Consider the following 20,000-nt stretch of genomic DNA (forward strand, 5'->3'; position numbering starts at 1 on the left):
CGTCCAGACCATGGTGAGGGGGAGGGGGGGGGATGGGGAGCAGAGAGGAGTCTGAACCTCCTGAGATGGTGTTCTGGATGCTGCAGACATTCTTCCTCTGACGGTACATCACAGCCCAGTGTTTGGATTGGTGACTGGGTATTTTCACGCCTGCCGCTCGCTCGCTCGCACGCACACACTTACACACACACACTCACACACACACACACACACACACACACACACACACACACACACACACACACACACACACACACACACACACACACACACACACACACACACACACACATCTGTACTGAACCTGTACACCAGTTGATTGACGGTTGAGAGGCGGAACCAAAGAGACAAAGCTCAACACCCCGCAAGCAGTTTAACGTCGTACCGGTTATTAGGTTAGTACAACTAGGTGAGTACACACACACACACACCACATACACACACACAGGTCCTCGCGGCCGAGCGGACACCACTCAGGAGTCGTATTCCATTTGTTTTTTTCGCTTCGGTTAGGAGTTGCGCCAGGTTCGTGGACGGCAAACCCTGAACGATGTGTGTGTGTGTGTGTGTGTGTGTGTGTGTGTGTGTGTGTGTGTGTGTGTGTGTGTGTGTGTGTGTGTGTGTGTGTGCAATATACAGTTTATGATACAAGAAAAAAAGGTTGGGAATCAGTATATAACAAGGTCTTGGGTTCGAATCTCCCATTCGAAGGAGTGAAACCATTCAGAATTATGTGTACTTTATTCACATAATAAAAAAAAACTTTGGCAATAAAGTAATCTGGAACGTTGCTACGAGGAAAACAGCATCTTGCAATGCTATCACCGACGATATCTCATGCTATAATTTTCATCTCATTCTTTGCGATAAGTTGCACAGCTTTTCCACTGTAAATCGCAATGTATCGCGTGCATAAGATACGCAATGAACGCGCCCGAGGATATTGCATACACATTGGATTTACACCAGATAGACATAAAGATTGAATCATCAGATTTACATGTATAATTAGATTTTCCTCTCATTCACAAATAAGCGTTACGCATTCTCCCTGTTAAATAATTCCGCGGTAAATTATGCCACTCGTTCATTAATGATTGATCAATTATCTCTGAAAACCCTCTTTTAGCTCTAGTGTAATTCTCAGCAGCAGCAAGAGGAACCGGAAGAGGTTCTTGCCAATATTCTGCCATTAAATTTGGCAGCACAGAGGAGGATCCAATGCGAAGCCAGATCCAATTCTGCTACGCAGCTGAGACACTTTCCTCTCCCCTGGTGTGTAGGTGAGACACACTCTCATTCTCCTCCCCCTCCTCTGGTGTTTACACTCGAACGCGTTCAATATTCTCATATCTGCTCGTCTAAATTGGGGGCTTTTGAGTGATGCATGTTCCATGTTCAGCACCGTTAGGTCTGAGCTATGGTTGAATGTGTGTGAAAGTTGATAGATTTCGTCTGTCTGTGTGTCTATAATATGTGTGTGTGTGTGTGTGTGTGTGTGTGTGTGTGTGTGTGTGTGTGTGTGTGTGTGTGTGTGTGTGTGTGTGTGTGTGTGTGTGCGCGTGTCTCATCTTGTTTCCAGCGACCAAGACAGTGAAAAACGACCACTCCTATACAGTGAAAAATATAACCCTACCACAGACTGACTCACTGCCTACCACCCAGCACAGCAACATATCCCAGTCACTGCTGAGTGTCTGTCTTCCCCCTCTTCTCTATATGCCAGTCTATCAATCAATTAATCAAGCTATATATCTATCTCAACCTTAAAAGTGACCTTATCCGCCGCTTTGAGTGCAAGGCACCCACTTACACTCTCTTCAACTAGTAGGTAGATATACAAGTAATGCTAGTAGCAGTGTTAGCGGTATCAGTGATAGTAGCAGCAGAAACAGTCAAGTGAAACGCACTTGAATAAGTTCTATAGACCAAGTAGTAGAATTGGTAGAGGGAAAAGTTATTTTTTGTTGTTATTTTCTACCACAAACGTAGCCACACATATACACTGCTAACCAGCATAAAAGTAGTAGGTAGTAGTAGTAGTATTAGTAGTGTGCAGAAACACTTGAGACAAACTCAAACAAGTCGCTGAAGCAAGACATTATGAGTAGGAGGCGCCGCGCCGTGATGAGTACGTAGCAATCACTTAAGTAATGCAAATAAACTTTGTAATCGTCTTGTGAACGCTCTCTGAAAACTCTTATTTCTCTATCCCCGATTTGTATTTGTAAGTGTACTTGCCTAGCTGTGTGTACTTGCTTGCTGGGATGGGGTTGAGATTTAGCTCCCGAGTCTAGCATCGCACCGTTTAATAGATTAGAACTTGATGACAGCCTCCTCCTCTTCTTTCCCCCCCCCCCCTACCCAACCACTTGGGCTGGACGGTAGAGCGACGGTCTCGCTTCATGCAGATCGGTGTTGAATCCCCGACCGTCCAAGTGGTTGGGGCACCATTCCTTCCCCCGTCCCATCCCAAATCCTTATCCTGACCCCTTCCCAGTGCTAAAGAGTCGTAATGGCTTGGCGCTTTCACTTGATAATTCCTTCCTTCCATTCCCCCCCTCTTTTGGAGCTGTCGTTATTTACATACGACCCCCCCTCCCTTTTGCATGAATGGCTGCTGCCTCTATACCACATCACCCTTCACACTATGCCTCACTAGACTTAGTGTGATACTGAAAAAGAGATTTTCTACTTCGTCACTGGCTCATTCCGGTGTTCAAGTTTCAGCCTATTCATGTGTGGTGCGGTCTTGACCCCTTCCTTCCCTTCCTAAGTCAAGAGCAACAAGTGTCGGCTGTGCTTCGACGTTCCCTTGTATGGTAAAAACCCAAATATACAGGTCCCTTGTCGCCAGTACTGAGCCTTGCGGCAGATAAATACACTCTTAGGCAGGTGTCTGGCGGTGCCCTGGAGGAGGAGTTAGAGGACCAACTGTAAGAAACTCGAAGTCTAGTGAATTCAACCGAAAAAGGCGTACTGATACCTGCTTGATGGGGTTCTGGGAGTTCTTCTACTCCCCAAACTGGGGAGACTCTTTGGGAGACTGAGACTACTCCTGGGAACTCTTTGTGGTCAAGCAGCTTGTGGGCTGCTTCCTGGGAGTGAAGGCCTGGTCGAGGACCGGGCCTAGGGGACTCTAAAGCCCCGAAATCACCTCAAGATAACGGAAGCAAAATCCCGACCAAATGGCAGAAACGCGATGGCTTGTCGTAACCGCGTGCCCAGTCGGGCAAAAAGTCTTCCAGTGCCCACCTACCCCTATCATCCCCCCCGGGCAGAGCATGGAGCCGGCTGCCCTCCATGCCCCGAGGGCACACCAGGAGCCCATCAAGAACCGCCAAATCCGGCACCTCTCGGCCAAGCCGGCGCCGGACACCGTCTCTTCACCCGGAAGATCCAACCGGCAAAAGGGAGGGAAAAGAATATCTATCCACCTCCCCTTTACCGCCAGGGATAGGCGCGCCAGACGTCGTAACCATCCGGCCCGTTGAACAGGAATATCTGACGGCGGGTTCGAACCCCAACGGGGAAAATTTCGCGTCACGTCCCCCTGCGGCCCCGAGGCGGAGCCGTCCACACGTCAGCGCCGCCTCTCAACCAGGAAATCCACGAGTATTGTAACAGGTTTACACAAACGAGAATTTGCTGATTAATTTATTATTTTGTCGTTATCGTATGTTTCAGCTACTGAATGATTGGTATCAACAACTAATACTAATTAGCATTTTATAGATATATATTTGAAATTACAGTCAATAACAGCAATTGGGCAAAATAACATAAATATTCACAATAATACGACCCGACATTAATAAACAAACAATTGGCGACGGGACCTTTTGCTGAACAGCTACAGCCCCCCCCCCACCCCCCCCCCCCTCTCTCTCTCTCTCTCTCTCTCTCTCTCTCTCTCTCTCTCTCTCTCTCTCTCTCTCTCTCTCTCTCTCTCTCTCTCTCTCTCTCTCTCTCTCTCTTTCTCTTTCTCTCGTGATATTTAACCAGGAGGTAAAACATATCGTTCCCTCACCTCTCGCAACAACAGCCGCCCGTGTGCCAATATAAATGACATGTGCGTGGGAACTCAGGTTTCTGAACGCATGTGGACCCTCTCGAGCAGCGAGGAGCGTGACGCCTGGTGGACCACGCCTCATGGACCATACCTGGTGGACCATTCTTGATGGACTATACCTGGTGGACCACGCCTGGTGGACCATTCTTGGTGGACCATCCTTCGTACGTGGGAGAAACAAGGCTGCAAGTTCCTTCTAGCAAGTTTTTCAAGTTTCTGAACTCTATAAACACTTCCAACCAGACTGTGGGGGGGCAGCCGCGTCCAACAGCCTGGTTGACCAGTCCAGCAACCAGATCTGGTGGGAGACCGGGCCGCGGGACGTTGGGGCTCCGAAACCTTTGCAAGGTCAGGTACCCGCAAGGTAGCTTCTACAGTATCTGACCCCTGATACCTAAACAGTTTACGAGCTTCTAAACTTCAGAACCCAAAATTATTATTGTTTTTAAACAACTTCGTAGCATTTCAGAGCTCATAAACCCGTTTAATAAATGTAAATAGTATTAAAATTGATGAAAGATGAATAGGTTTCGTAAATGGATGCACAAGTGCTTGGGGAAGGTACGGTTATTGACGTTCAACGAGGTTGTTACAACATATTGCCTGCATATGACTCTAATATTTTGACGGCTGTGGCAGGTTGTGGTGTAGAATTGACGCCGTGGGAGGAGAGGCAGGCGTCTGCAATGAAGGAGGATGAATTAATAAGCACGTGTGGTGATTGATTGATGAAGTGATTGATTGATGAAGATTACACCACCACAGGAGGTGGCACGGGCATGAGTAGCCCAAAATGGTGGTGGTGGCTGTTTTAGATTCAGCTACTCGGAACAACATTGTCCGTGTAAACACGAGGATATGGTGAGTGAGAGAGTGAGTGAGTGAGTGAGTGAGTGAGTGAGTGAGTGAGTGAGTGAGTGAGTGAGTGAGTGAGTGAGTGAGTGAGTGAGTGAGAGTGTGAGTGAGTGAGTGAGTAGGGAGGTGGACGGTCTAGCCTCATTAGTGAGTGTGTGGGGGGGGGGGGGGGGAATTCGTTGGGAGAGGTGGATATAGGCTGTGGGTTAATAATGTGCCTGCCTGATAGGATAGGCTTGTTGCTTGACGTGTTCGGTGTGAGGATAGTGGTGATGGTGAAGATAGTGAAGAGAATATTACTAACGACAATGCCAACGCCTCAGACGGCGAGGCTAACACAGTAGGCTGTGATTATCAGTTACTAGCACAGTCCCTACTGTTGCTGCTACTGTTGCTGCTACTGTTACTGTTGCTGTTACTCCACTACACGTACCTCCAGTACACACACACATACACACGCCCAGTACGAACCTGTAAAGCGAACTATTTGGCTTTCTCATATAATAGGCTCAATTGCATTGCAATCCAACATTACCACTCGCCTTAGAGCCACAAAAACAGTAGTGCCCTATTTTCCCTGTTGTCACAGAACCAATCCCCCCCACCCCAGCTATCATTCTTAGTAACAAAACAAAGGTTTATCCTTTTTTTTTTGGTTAGCAACAAAGACACTATCCCATTCATTCATAGCAACAAAGACACTATCCCACTCATTCATAGCAACAAAGACACTATCCCACTCATTCATAGCAACAAAGACACTATCCCATTCATTCATAGCAACAAAGACACTATCCCACTCATTCATAGCAACAAAGACACTATCCCATTCATTCATAGCAACAAAGACACTATCCCACTCATTCATAGCAACAAAGACACTATCCCACTCATTCATAGCAACAAAGACACTATCCCACTCATTCATAGCAACAAAGACACTATCCCATTCATTCATAGCAACAAAGACACTATCCCACTCATTCATAGCAACAAAGACACTATCCCACTCATTCATAGCAACAAAGACACTATCCCACTCATTCATAGCAACAAAGACACTATCCCACTCATTCATAGCAACAAAGACACTATCCCACTCATTCATAGCAACAAAGACACTATCCCACTCATTCATAGCAACAAAGACACTATCCCACTCATTCATAGCAACAAAGACACTATCCCACTCATTCATAGCAACAAAGACACTATCCCACTCATTCATAGCAACAAAGACACTATCCCACTCATTCATAGCAACAAAGACACTATCCCACTCATTCATAGCAACAAAGACACTATCCCACTCATTCATAGCAACAAAGACACTATCCCACTCATGCATAGCAACAAAGACACTATCCCACTCATTCATAGCAACAAAGACACTATCCCACTCATTCATAGCAACAAAGACACTATCCCACTCATTCATAGCAACAAAGACACTATCCCACTCATGCATAGCAACAAAGACACTTCCCTCTCGCCTCCAGGATTCAGACAGACAGGTTGTTTCCGGTTAGTGACGCGACTTCCGTCACCGCGAACTCCGTCACCGCGAAGTCCGTCACCGCGAACTCCGTCACCGCGAAGTCCGTCACTGCGAACTCCTTCACCGCGAACTCCTTCCCCGCGACGAAAAGACGGAACGATCGTTACTTGACCCGTCGTTGTCTTAGCTCCTCCGTCACTGCGCGTGCGTGACGCTAGGGAGATGGGGGGGGGGACATGTGAGAGAGAAGGAAGGCAAGGAGAAATAGAAGACTAAGAGATAAGAGAAGACGTGGAATAGCGGAGGGAAAGAAAGCGAAAAGGGGAACATTAAGATGAATGAAGGAGAGAAGAATGAAGAGTGGGAAGAGAAAGGGAGGAGTCATTCCTCTCTGGGGTGGACTATGAAGGGTGATAATATGTGTGTTTACCAGGACTTTACCTGTTCTTGTTTCTCGAGTCGTTGGAAGGATATTTGGAAAGAGACAATGATGTTTTTTTGAGGGAATGGAAGTATATTTATTATTATTGATGTAACTGTTGTTAATATTAAGGTAAGAGGGGGAGGCGGGGGGGGGGGGACTGTTAAGGGGAGGGGTGGTGGAATTTAAAGGGGGGAAGGGGAGGGGGTTGTGGGGAGGAACCCTACTATCAATCACGGCCAACACCCCCATCTGACTTCCTGTCCAACACCACCACCACCACGAATGCCGACCTCAACTGCTTGTTAACCCCCTCCCCCCCCCCCCACCACCCACAATGGCCCCCCTCCCCCTCTCTCTCTCATCCAAGTCCCATACTCCACCATTCACCACCACTATTCACCCCTTCCTCATCACCATTTACCCCCACCACTATTCATCACCACCACCACCATTCACCACCCCCACCACCACCATTCACCACCACCATTCACCCCCACCACCACCACCATTCACCACTACCATTCACCCCCACCACCACCACCATTCACCACCACCAACCACCATTACTACGCCACTTCCGTCCTCCAATACCACCGCGCCTCTCATTCACAGCTGGCACTCCTGCCGCGCCCTCTTGGCATGCCCCCCTACCCCCCCCCCCTCCCTCCCTGTCATCATAAACCCCCACCCCCCCTCATTACCCCCTAACATCACCCCTATTAACCCCCCACAACATCTCCATTAACCCCCCACTAAATCATCCCCTCACCTCTTATCATAACATTTCGCCACTACCATCATCACTATCCACACCATAAGTCACCTTCACATCACGAGGAGTCGTCATTATAGTGACTCTTAAGAGACCATCCGGCTGACGTGTTTCGAACCGGATTACGTCTACCTAAAACACATTTCATAACTGATTCATGTACAGGAGTTACATACTAGCCGGGCGAGCTATTTGGTCTGGGTTCGAATCTTTACCAGGACCAAAGCTAGATTGGGAGCCATTGCTGAAACTGTTCACCTCTGAACAAATCCACGAGGGCCGTGACGAGGATTCGAACCTACGTCCGAGATCATCCCAGACGCTGCCTTAATCGACTGAGCTACGACATGGTCAAAAGATTTGAAACCAGAAGTTGTACCTAACTTACTTGGATCCTGCAGCCTCTCCGAGATACAAACCAGGTTTTTATACAACTTCACAAATGTTTTACAATAACATTTGTTTGTTATGATCAACATTATATCTACATTTGATCAACATTATATCTACATTGGATCGACGTTTGGATCGACGACGATCATCATAGGACCATCATTAGATCAATATTATATCATCATAGCAGCAACATTGCATCAACATAAAATCAGCATTATATCCCTATTGGATAGCCATAGGATCAACGTTATATCCTCATGGAATCAACATTATATCAATGTAGGATCAATATCAATAATATGGTCATTGTTATAATATCACAGGATTAACATTATACTATCATAGGGGTCACATTATACCATCATAGGATTAAAATCATCATAGGGTCAACGTTATATTATTATAGGATCAGCATTATATCATCATAAGAACAACATTATATCATCATGATTATTTTTTTATCATCACAGGATCTACATTATATCATCATAGCACCTACATTATTTCATCATTGGATTTACGTTATATCATCATAGGATCATCATTATATCATAGGATCAACGTTATATCATCATAGGATCATCATTATATCATAGGATCATCGTTATATCATCATAGGATCATCATTATATCATAGGATCATCGTTATATCATCATAGGATCATCATTATATCATAGGATTATCGTTATATCATCATAGGATCTACGTTATATCATCATAGGATCTACGTTATATCATCATAGGATCTACGTTATATCAACGAAGCATTAAATCAACATCATTCGAGCCGACACTAAACGGCGCCGTTGATTAAAGATAAAGCTCATTTGCGGGCTTCACTTTCTAATTAAGCCGACACGCGTTATCATAATTATGAAGATCACTTTCGCAGTATGTCGGCTGCCCTCACTCTTGTTTTGTTTGGGGTCCCCTCGAAGCGGTGGTGAAGATGAGTGTTTGTGTGTGTGTGTGTGTGTGTGTGTGTGTGTGTGTGTGTGAGTGAGTGTGTGTGTGTGTGTGTGTGTGTGTGTGTGTGTGTGTGTGTGTGTGTGTGTGTGTGTGTGTGTGTGTGTGTGTGTGTGTGTGCTCTTTCTGTCACTTTCACTGACGGCAGTTTTGGTCTTTCGTATTGTGAGGGTTGTTAGGAGGTTGTTTAGTGTTCTAGTTGTGGTTGTTAGGTCTCTTGCGTTGTCTAGAGAGGGGATAGGGGAGGGGGTATGGGGTATGGGGTGGGGGAGTGAAGACACTGCCCCTCTTCTTCATTGTGGGGAAAGTATAGAGTCTTCTCTTTATATTATCATCACGCTCACTATAACCGCTGGATCATCACTGCCGCTCATCATACTTACCCTCACTATCACGTTTACACTTACATGTCACCACCACCACCATGCTCACTATATCGCCCTCGATCTTACCACCCCACCGCTCACTATCACCCTTACACCCACCATCACTATCACCAAATTTACCATCCCACCCTCACTATCAACCTTACACCCCACCCTCACTATAAACATCACCATCAATCACCGACACTCACCCTAACCACACCACCACCAGTATCTTCATCACCACCGACTACACACCCTCACCATCCCCCCACACCCTTTCACCATTACCACCTTCGCCACCACTAACCTGACCTACTCGTTACTCGGAGCAAAAGCTCCAATTTTGCCCATTCCACCTATTATGAAACCTGATACTAATTGAGCTCAATGCTCGGCTCCTCGACGATAACAATCTTTCTAACCATATCTCTTGCAAGGAAAAAAAGCATAATTGGACTGATTGTTCACTAATTCATAATATTTATTATGCAACATATAATCCTATGATGATATAACGTAAATCCTATGATGATATATCGTAGATCCTGTGATGATATAACGTAGATTCTATGATGATATAAAGTAGATTCTATGATGATATAACGTAGATTCTATGATGATATAACGTAGATCCTATGATGATATATTGTAGATCCTATGATGACATAACGTAGATTCTATGATGATATAACGTAAATCCTATGATGATATAACGTAGATCCTATGATGATATAACGTAAATCCTATGATATAACGTAGATCCTATGATGATATAACATAAATCCTATGATGATATAACATAGATCCTATGATGATATAACGTAGATCCTATGACGATATAACGTAAATCCAATCATCGTTTAGACGGTCGGAAATCCTCCAGGGAATGTACCGACTTTAGTGCTTAAATGCTGTGCTAGCTCGAGAAGCGGGGCCCAGAGCTGAGACGCAACCCCCGTAAGCACAGTAAGGGGAGTACACTTCGGTCACTGATTACCTATATGTTGGTAAGAACGCCTAGGTGGTTCCTGAGCGTCAGCAGGTGGTGGCGCGCAGAATGCCTAGGTGGTTCCTGAGCGTCAGCAGGTAGTTTACGAACCGGGTGCTCATAGACCAACCACATTCCTCATAACCAGCCTTCCTAACAACCACACAGCGGCTGATTACGTAATTTAAACTTTATTGCCATTTCTTGTGGGATTCGATACAAAGTCATACCGGCTTAGTGCTTTCTCCTCATAACTGCCTCCTTACCTCTTGTGGGATCCTGTACAATCCTTCTGCTCCGGTACAAGAAGCTTCATATTATATTCAGTCCTATAAAGCTTATTTGTAAAAGCGTAACATGGGTAGGTTAAGTCCTAGTTATATGGGTACAAGTGACAGGATGAACAACCCAGCGGGTTTTCTTCCTATTGGGGAGTGTAATTGTACATGCTGCCATGGCGGTGTGTCCACTCGCAGGACGAGTGGCGCTGCCCAATAAACTCGCCCCTCGGGGCAAAATTTAATTGAGGTAGTTTTTTCCCTGTTTCGTTTTCTGTAATTAATAACATTATTATATTTTTGTATCAATATTTTTTTTTTAAATTATCAGCCAATTATAGCACCTAGCCTCTCCACTCCCCTCAGCACCTGTAGGCCTATTTGTTAGGCTTACCACTATGCCTCTGGATGGATGACCCCCCCCCCACCTTGTGGCAACACCTGTAGGATTATCTGTATGTTAGGCCTATTGCTTTACCTGTATTTGGATGTAACCCCCCACCCCAATACCTGTAGGCCTGTACAACAGCCTAACATATCCTGTAAAAGTTAATTGAAGAGACACAGTCAAAAGTGATCCACCGGAAATATTCCTGATAACCAAAGAAAGGAGAGATAAAGGATGAAAATAGGTTAATAAAGGATTGAATAAAGATAAGGAAAGAAGAGTGTGTGAAAGAGCTGGGAAGAGAGAGAGAGAGAGATTTGGGAAGGGAGAGGGGAACTGGGAGAGAGAAATGAGAAAGGGGAAGATGGGTCGAGCAAGACATATTTTCCAAATATTTACCCTCGGATGGAAAGGTTAACCAAGGCATCTTTTCTCACTGCTTTGAGAGATGAAAACACCTGTCTGTCAGGTGTCAGCACCTCCGTGGTGTGTGTGTGCGTGTGTGTGTGTGTGTGCGTGTGTGCTCACTAAGTTGTGGGGGGCTAGGCTTCAACTCTTTGGTCCTGCCTCTCATCCACTAATCAACTTGTGTATACGGACCCTAGTCTACTGGTATCCTGTCATATTTGCTTGCCGAACTTAGGCTGTGTTAGCTTAGAATTAAGCTGTGTTAGCTTAGAATTAGGCTGTGTCTGTTTAAATTAGGCTGTGTTAGTCTCGGGTTGAGTTAGATTGGAAAGGTCAATTTAGATTAGGATAGGCTAGGCTTATATTAGGATAGACTGGCTTAGGTAGCTAAGTTATATATATCACGCTGAGATCACCGCCTCGATCAAGAGGAGACTTTTACATCATGCTTTCTAAAATCAATTCCAGGATTGCGGCTTCTCACTCTCCCCCTATGGAAACTAAATTTATATATTTGAGTTTTACAAGAGCGTTATATATCAGTGAGCTGTAGTCACCTCACTGTAGTTCACCGTCTCACCGTAGTTGACCGTCTTGACAGGCCCAGCGCTAGTAATATCATAGGTGCAGGCATCACTGTCATGTATATTTAGCGGGCATAATTGCAAGGCAATGATGCACGCTTCAGCTGCGATATGCCATATTGCATGCTGGGTGTCATTTAGGCTTTAATGAAGAGCAGTTTAGCGAGTATGTGGACGGCATGCCAACCACATATGATATATATATATATATATATATATATATATATATATATATATATATATATATATATATATATATATATATATATATATATATATATCAATTAGTGATATATTAATATATCACATATATATAATCAATTAGTTTCGCTCATCCATGTGGATTTGATTTATTACTCATTACTTTGTTAAATCTATCTATATGTTTATTTTGTATTTAGTTACTGAATAAACCCTAATTGTGTTAAACAGATATATGATAATTTTATAGTTAGCGAACAGGAAAACAAACTGAATATGTGATTTGCAGGTAAATGCAACATAATGTAATCAATCCATATCACATTTATCAACAAATACATTATTAATTTTATGAAATAATGAAGATATCTACAAAGTATACAATAAACGATATCTGCAGTATGAAAATACGTTAATGATATCTACAACGTGACAAGCGTTACAGGAACGATATCTACCGCGTGACAGGTGCTACAGGAATGATATCTACCACGTGACAGGCGTTACAGGAACGTTATCTACAACGTGACAAGCGTTACAGGAACGATATCTACCGCGTGACAGGTGCTACAGGAATGATATCTACCACGTGACAGGCGTTACAGGAACGTAATCTACCGCGTGACAGGAACGTTATCTACCGCGTGACAGGCGTTACAGGAACGATATCTACCGCGTGACAGGCGTTACAGGAACGTTATCTACCGCGTGACATGAATTTCAATGTTTATGGCGATTATTTTTCTACAGTCCGAATTTCCGGAAGTATTCACGTCTCGCCTCAGGGGTTTCACAGTGTGTGTGTGTGTGTGTGTGTGTGTGTGTGTGTGTGTGTGTGTGTGTGTGTGTGTGTGCGTGTGTGTGTGTGTGTGTGTGTGTGTGTGTGTGTGTGTGTGTGTGTGTGTGTGTGTGTGTGTGTGTGTGTGTGCGTGTGTGTGTGTGAGGCTTATTCACCGAGGCACACGTGCTGGGGAAAAAAGGGATTCCTATGCATAATACTTGAAGGTTAGGTTAGGTTAGGCTGTTGTTTAGTTAAGCACTAATCAATTTGTTTATTACGCACTCCATACCCATCCTGTGGGCGATGGTGGACCCCATACCCATCCCGTGGGCGGTGGTGGGCACCATACCCATCCTGTGGGCGATGGTGGACCCCATACCCATCCCGTGGGCGGTGGTGGACCCCATACCCATTTCGGGGGCGGTGGTGGAACGGGTTACAGAGGCACATAATGGGTTCAGGAACTAGAAAAAGGTAATTGAGTTTCCTCGCCTCTTCCGTCTGATTCCATCAAGACAATATGGTAGTTTCTATGGGACCTGACTCACAGTGATAGGGTAGTTTCTATGGGACCTGTCTCACGGTGATAGGGTAGTTTCTATGGGACCTGACTCACGGTGATAGGGTAGTTTCTATGGGACCTGTCTCACGGTGATAGGGTAGTTTCTATGGGACCTGACTCACGGTGATAGGGTAGTTTCTATGGGACCTGACTCACAGTGATAGGGTAGTTTCTATGGGACCTGACTCACAGTGATAGGGTAGTTTCTATGGGACCTGTCTCACGGTGATAGGGTAGTTTCTATGGGACCTGGCTCACGGTGATAGGGTAGTTTCTATGGGACCTGACTCACAGTGATAGGGTAGTTTCTATGGGACCTGACTCACGGTGATAGGGTAGTTTCTATGGGACCTGACTCACAGTGATAGGGTAGTTTCTATGGGACCTGACTCACGGTGATAGGGTAGTTTCTATGGGACCTGTCTCACGGTGATAGGGTAGTTTCTATGGGACCTGGCTCACGGTGATAGGGTAGTTTCTATGGGACCTGACTCACAGTGATAGGGTAGTTTCTATGGGACCTGTCTCACCATGATATGGTAGTTTCTATGGGACCTGACTCATGGTGATAGGGTAGTTTCTATGGGACCTGTCTCACCATGATATGGTAGTTTCTATGGGACCTGACTCATGGTGATAGGGTAGTTTCTATGGGACCTGTCGCACGCTGATAGGGTAGTTTCTATGGGACGTTCCTCACGCTGATAGGGTAGTTTCTATGGCACCTGCCTCACCTGCCTGCCTCTTCCAGCCGTTGTCTGACCCTTAATTAGACTTAAGTCTGATGACACTTAATTTCTTCTTGAGACTCTTTAGTTTACAACGAAAAACTACTAAAGCACAAATTTTGAGGCATCAAAATGTGATGGACTTTGAAATTGAAATAGTTGTATTTGACGAAATATATTTGTACCTAATTCTTCCTTTGCTGATTGTAGATAACACGTGTGTGCCTTTAGAGATAATTAAAAAAGGAAATTATGGAGTTATGGTATATAAATAAACAACCAACCGAGGGGGCCTCGTAGCCTGGTGGATAGCGCGCAGGACTCGTAATTCTGTGGCGCGGGTTCGATTCCCGCACGAGGCAGAAACAAATGGGCAAAGTTTCTTTCACCCTGAATGCCCCTGTTACCTAGCAGTAAATAGGTACCTGGGAGTTAGTCAGCTGTCACGGGTTGCTTCCTGGGGGTGAAGGCCTGGTCAAGGACCGGGCCGCGGGGACACTAAAGCCCCGAAATCATCTCAAGATAACCTCAAGATAACCATCAACAAAATCATTTTTAACTAAAATGCACCAATCACCATGTGTTTATTGTCACAATCGCGATCAACGGGAGGGATTAATTTTCCTTGACTAATTACTCACCTCGACTCGTTAACGTCTATGCGAACAATTAATGATTAATCTCACCTCATTTTCCTCCAGTAGTCAGCACAGGTCCTGGTGGAGCTGGTGAATCATCCCAAAAATCCCCCAGAGGGCTCTGTGCTCCACCATAATCCTCTAACCACACCCCCAGGGCATGAGGGATTACTTAGAGGGACGTAGTAGGGATTTTAGTAGTAGACCAGTAGGCTTCGTAACACGATTAATGAGTATTTTAATTTATCTCAATACTTCCAGTAAGTAAAGTCAGTTGGGATTTCTTTTCTTTCGTGGGATTAATCCAATACACATCAACTTTCCCTGAGAATAGGATTAGGGATTTCTGGTGTTTTTGTTTTTCTTCTTTGCTGTTGATTGTTTTGAGTTTGTTGTTTTAACACGTGTGAGAATTATCTTTTAGTATAAATCAATTTCATCTCCAGAGGAAGGCTTTTACACTTTGCATATCCATCTTAAGATTAGCACATCCTCACACTTTACACATGTATACACAGCGATTAGGCTTCGCCGACACTTAGTATTCACAAGATCATAATTTGGGGCATATATAATCAAAATGTATCACTCGGAAATTGTTGCACGCATCAACATACACGTCTATAATCCATGGGAGCGTTGGGGAGGTGCTAGGTATGTATATATATACATATATATGTATGTCTGTGGGCGGATCTTGGTGGTGGCCGAGGCTTTCAGTGATGGTTGGGAGAGAGGCGAGTCGCAAAGGTCCGCTCTCCTCCGCCTCTGTGAGAGAACTGAGGTGTTGTGGTGAGTGGCGGTGCGGTGTGGTGGCTGCGTGTGTGTGTGTGTGTGTGTGTGTGTGTGGGCTTCAGCTCCTTGTGTAAGGGTAATGAGGTGGTGGCGGAGTGTAGGTGTAGGTGTACTAACCTGATGGAGTTTGTGTATTGTGTAATTTTACTATTGGTGTCTTAATTAAGGATCAAGCTGTGAGTTCTTGGATCAATCTCTCTCTCTCTCTCTCTCTCTCTCTCTCTCTCTCTCTCTCTCTCTCTCTCTCTCTCTCTCTCTCTCTCTCTCTCTCTAGTAGAGTTATGCGTAGTTGTAAAGCAATGTGTGTGCGTAGTTCATTATTATTTACGCCTAGTTGTTGGTGCGCGTGTCAATGGGCTCGTGTACAATACGTACCTTACTAATTGTGCTTGCGGGAGTTGAGTTGCGGCTCTTCGGCCCCGCCTCTCATTTGACTCTATCACTGGTGTTTAAGGTTCTTGTCTACATATGGAGTGTGTGAGCGTATGTACGTGATGCAGGGCGTATATGTAGAGTGTTATTTGCAGACCCGGGGCTATGTTGTTTAAGATTCGCTACTTGGAACAACATGTTCCAAGTAGCACGGGCTATGGTGAGCCCAAAAGACATCGAGCGTGCCTGTAGACAGGTCCCAGGCGGCGGACCAGACTTCACGCTGTTATCTGTTAAGAGGGACTCAACGAGCCTTATATATATATATATATATATATATATATATATATATATATATATATATATATATATATATATATATATATATATATCCTACTTCTTCCCCCTCATTGTCCTCCCCTTCCCCCCCCCCCCTCCTTCCAGCACGTGCTAATGCACGACACAACTGTACACGACACAGCTGTACACAACACAGCTGCTTCTTATCACTAAGTCCCTCTGTAATCAGCCCAAGACGACCTCCTCTCGTCTGCCAGCGACAGCTGTGTGTAGACGCCTCTACAATCTTATGGTATGGTAGAGAGGCGGATTGTGAGGTGGATAATGCGTACACACATTAATGTAGACATAAGTAAAGTTAGGGATGTAATAATTATAATAATAATGTTTATTTAGGGGGAACATACACTTAAAATGAGTTACAAGTAGAATGTTGCATTTCTAGATAGAGCAAGCCTAAAGCCTAAAGCCTAAAGCCTGAAGCCTGAAGCCTAAAGCCTAAAGCCTAAAGCCTGAAGCCTAAAGCTACTAATACACGCAGCGTTTCGGGCATAACACGCCCGAAATGCATGCCTAAGGATCTATAAGGCTTTCTTGTAAACATGTTATATTCCATATGACAGAAAGGGTTAGAGGATTTTTAGCACGAATCTGCTCTATATTTCTTACGGTCTTCTTTACCTGGGAAGGAAGTTGAAGCATTAACACTCAGAAGTTATTGTTACGATGTTAAGGACCTGACGCTTGTTAAATGATTCGTTTCCTTGAAACTCTTAACATCTTCTGTGGCAGAATTGGATATAAATTAGCGAGTTTGACATACATATATAATCTAATAACACTACACTACACTACACACAGAAATCACAATTGCGTGATGCATCAAACTAACAAATCCCCAAGGGCCGTGACGAGGATTCGAACCTGCGTTCGAGAGCATCCCAGACGCTGCCTTAATCGACTCTATATACTCTAATGTTGGATGTGGTGATGTGAAATGTTTCCAAGTCGTTGTCGACTGTAGGTGTAGTGTGGACTGTCTTTGTCTTGGGGCAGTTGTGTCTTCGTCTTGAGAATGATAAGGTGTAACTAGGTGTAAGTTGACTGTTGATGAACGAGTGTTTTAGATGTAGTGCCTTGGCTAGTCTAATCATCTGGTGTCAATTGTTGACTACTACGGGGTTGTTAGTCAGTATCTTGAGTTATCTTGAGTTATCTTGAGATGATTTCGGGGCTTTTAGTGTCCCCGCGGCCCGGTCCTCGACCAGGCCTCCACCCCCAGGAAGCAGCCCGTGACAGCTGACTAACACCCAGGTACCTATTTTACTGCTAGGTAACAGGGGCATAGGGTGAAAGAAACTCTGCCCAATGTTTCTCGCCGGCGCCTGGGATCGAACCCAGGACCACAGGATCACAAGTCCCGCGTGCTGTCCGCTCGGCCGACCGGCTCCGTCCTCTGTATACCTCTGGTGATGGTCTGGTTGTGTGGTTGTGTGGTTGTGTGGTTGTGTGGTTGTGGTTGTGTGTAAATTATATTTTTGTTGTTGTTGTAAAGATTGTGACGAGAAACATGAGGAATAAATGGGGGATTGAAAAGGCGTGGCTAGGGAGCTTGTGCTCGCCTCTTTCAAGCACATCTAGGTGAATACTCTTAGGTAAACTAGCCAGGGACAGCCACAGTAATATGGTACCCCTGCCTTTTGTCCCCCCTCTCCCCTGCCCCTCTCCCCTCCCCCTGCCTCCCTCCCCCTCCCCCTCCACTCCCCCTTCCCTATTTTGGTCCTGTTTTATGGCATTATTCTTGAAATTTTATTGCCACACCTTGAGTTTATCTTCAAGATTTGCCTGGCGTCTGAGAGTCGGCCGGGGGAGGGGGGGGGCAAAGACCCTGTGAGGTACGGGGTGTAGAGAGACACTGTAAGTGAGGTACGAGGTGTAAGAGACCCAGGAAGTAGGGTACGGGTTGGTACAGTAGGGGTACTCGTGGCACAGTTGGCTGCGTTCTGCAATCACAATCAAGGAAATTGCAATCGTCGTAGTCAATAGGAAACCCGTGAAGGGATGGTAAGGTATAAGAAGAAAGCGCGAAGCTGTTGCGACTGTATATGGTATATGGACTTGGAAGGGATATATGAGAATAAGGATTTGGGATAAGATGGAGGGAAATAACGATGCCCCAAGTTACTTGGGCGATCGGGAGATCGAACCCAGACCTGCAAGAAACGAGGCCATATATATATATATATATATATATATATATATATATATATATATATATCACCTCTAGAATGTCAAATTTAAGTGTAAATTTGTTGCTATTTAAGATTCGCTACCTGGAAAAAAAAAATTCCAAGGAGCACGGGCTATGGTGAGCCCGCAGTAGACTTGAAGTGTGAATGGCTAATCAAGCCATTTCCCCCTCACTACTGCGGGGAGGAAGAAAGACGATTCACTAAGCATTATTGTCCTCTGGTGGGAAAGATAAGAGCTCGGAGACAGATCTCTGGATGTGCTAATATTTTATGAGTTTATGTTAATTTGTCAGAAGCTGCGACGCGCGTATGTACGTGTCGCGTGGATAAGATCTACTGAGCTGTGATGGCTGGCAGTGGCGACTATGGAATACGCGCATCTGGCTTGTGTGTTCAAGAGTCATTCATTCATTCGAGAGTCATTGTTGCTCACTCGAACACCGTTTTTTGTTTTCAAGTTAGCTTAAGACAGAGCCAAACCGGTTTCCTTATTTAGAAAGTTAGTAGCAGTGTAATATCAACTTCCATGGTGGCGCGTCTCCCCTGTGCTCATCTCTACTTATGTATTATCACTGCAGAGAGAGAATACATGTATGTATTAACACTGCAGAGAGAGAATACATGTATGTATTAACACTGCAGATATGACCCATATATACACAGGGGGGGGGTAATCCTCATACACTGAAATTTTGATTGTTGCCGCCGGGGGGGTGGGCTAGTTTATTGTGCACCCCATACTCATCCTGTGAGCGGTAGCGCAAAAAGGATTACAGAGAGCACAAAAGGTCTTTATCAGACCTCAATGGAGATTATTACATAAACAATTTCATCTATCCTTCACACCTTATAATCATAATGTCAGCTAGTAACAGAGAATGTTCTATTTCAAGAGTTATATATTTTCAGTAAGTCATTATACATTAATGGTAGGTCTTATCGCTAATACATAATTGTTTGAACAATGGGGATATTACAGAGTCAGAAGGGAGCTGCTGTTTATTATTAGTCTTCACAATACACTTCTTGTTTTCTTAATCTCATATGTCGTTTATCTACTGGAAGCGAAATGTGGATACAGTGCAAGGATTTCAGGTAATTTATCCATGGTAATAAGATAGGTTGTCATATCATACAGAGTGAGCTTAGATTTATCTCTAAAAGGCTCAATTTTACTACAATCCAAGATATAGTGTTCGAGTGTGTGTCCCTGTCTTTGTCCACACACTTTACACTTTACTTCATCTAGATTCCTATACAAGCCGAACTGCCAGAGACACTTATAGCCAAGTCTTATACGAGCTGTGACAACATCTGTTAGTCTACTGACTTTGTTACTTGCCCCATACACATGTTTTACTTCACACATTTCA

General features: G+C 44.6%; 1 protein-coding gene across 2 annotated transcripts in view; it reads right to left on the bottom strand.

The window, feature by feature from the left end:
* Positions 1-15,673, bottom strand: part of net — a 290,680-nt gene extending 275,007 nt beyond the window's left edge. For both annotated transcript variants that reach the window (XR_011224207.1, XM_045732216.2), the window contains exon 1: positions 14,957-15,673. Coding sequence is in view for 1 of the 2 variants with exons in the window: in XM_045732216.2 (XP_045588172.1) it covers positions 14,957-14,961 (5 nt within the window). In the remaining variant the exon portion in view is untranslated. The remainder of the gene's footprint in view (positions 1-14,956) is intronic.
* Between the last annotated feature and the right edge of the window lie 4,327 nt (positions 15,674-20,000).

The sequence above is a fragment of the Procambarus clarkii genome, chromosome 70 (genome assembly GCF_040958095.1).
Source record: "Procambarus clarkii isolate CNS0578487 chromosome 70, FALCON_Pclarkii_2.0, whole genome shotgun sequence".
In the NCBI taxonomy this organism is placed as follows: Eukaryota; Metazoa; Arthropoda; class Malacostraca; order Decapoda; family Cambaridae; genus Procambarus; species Procambarus clarkii.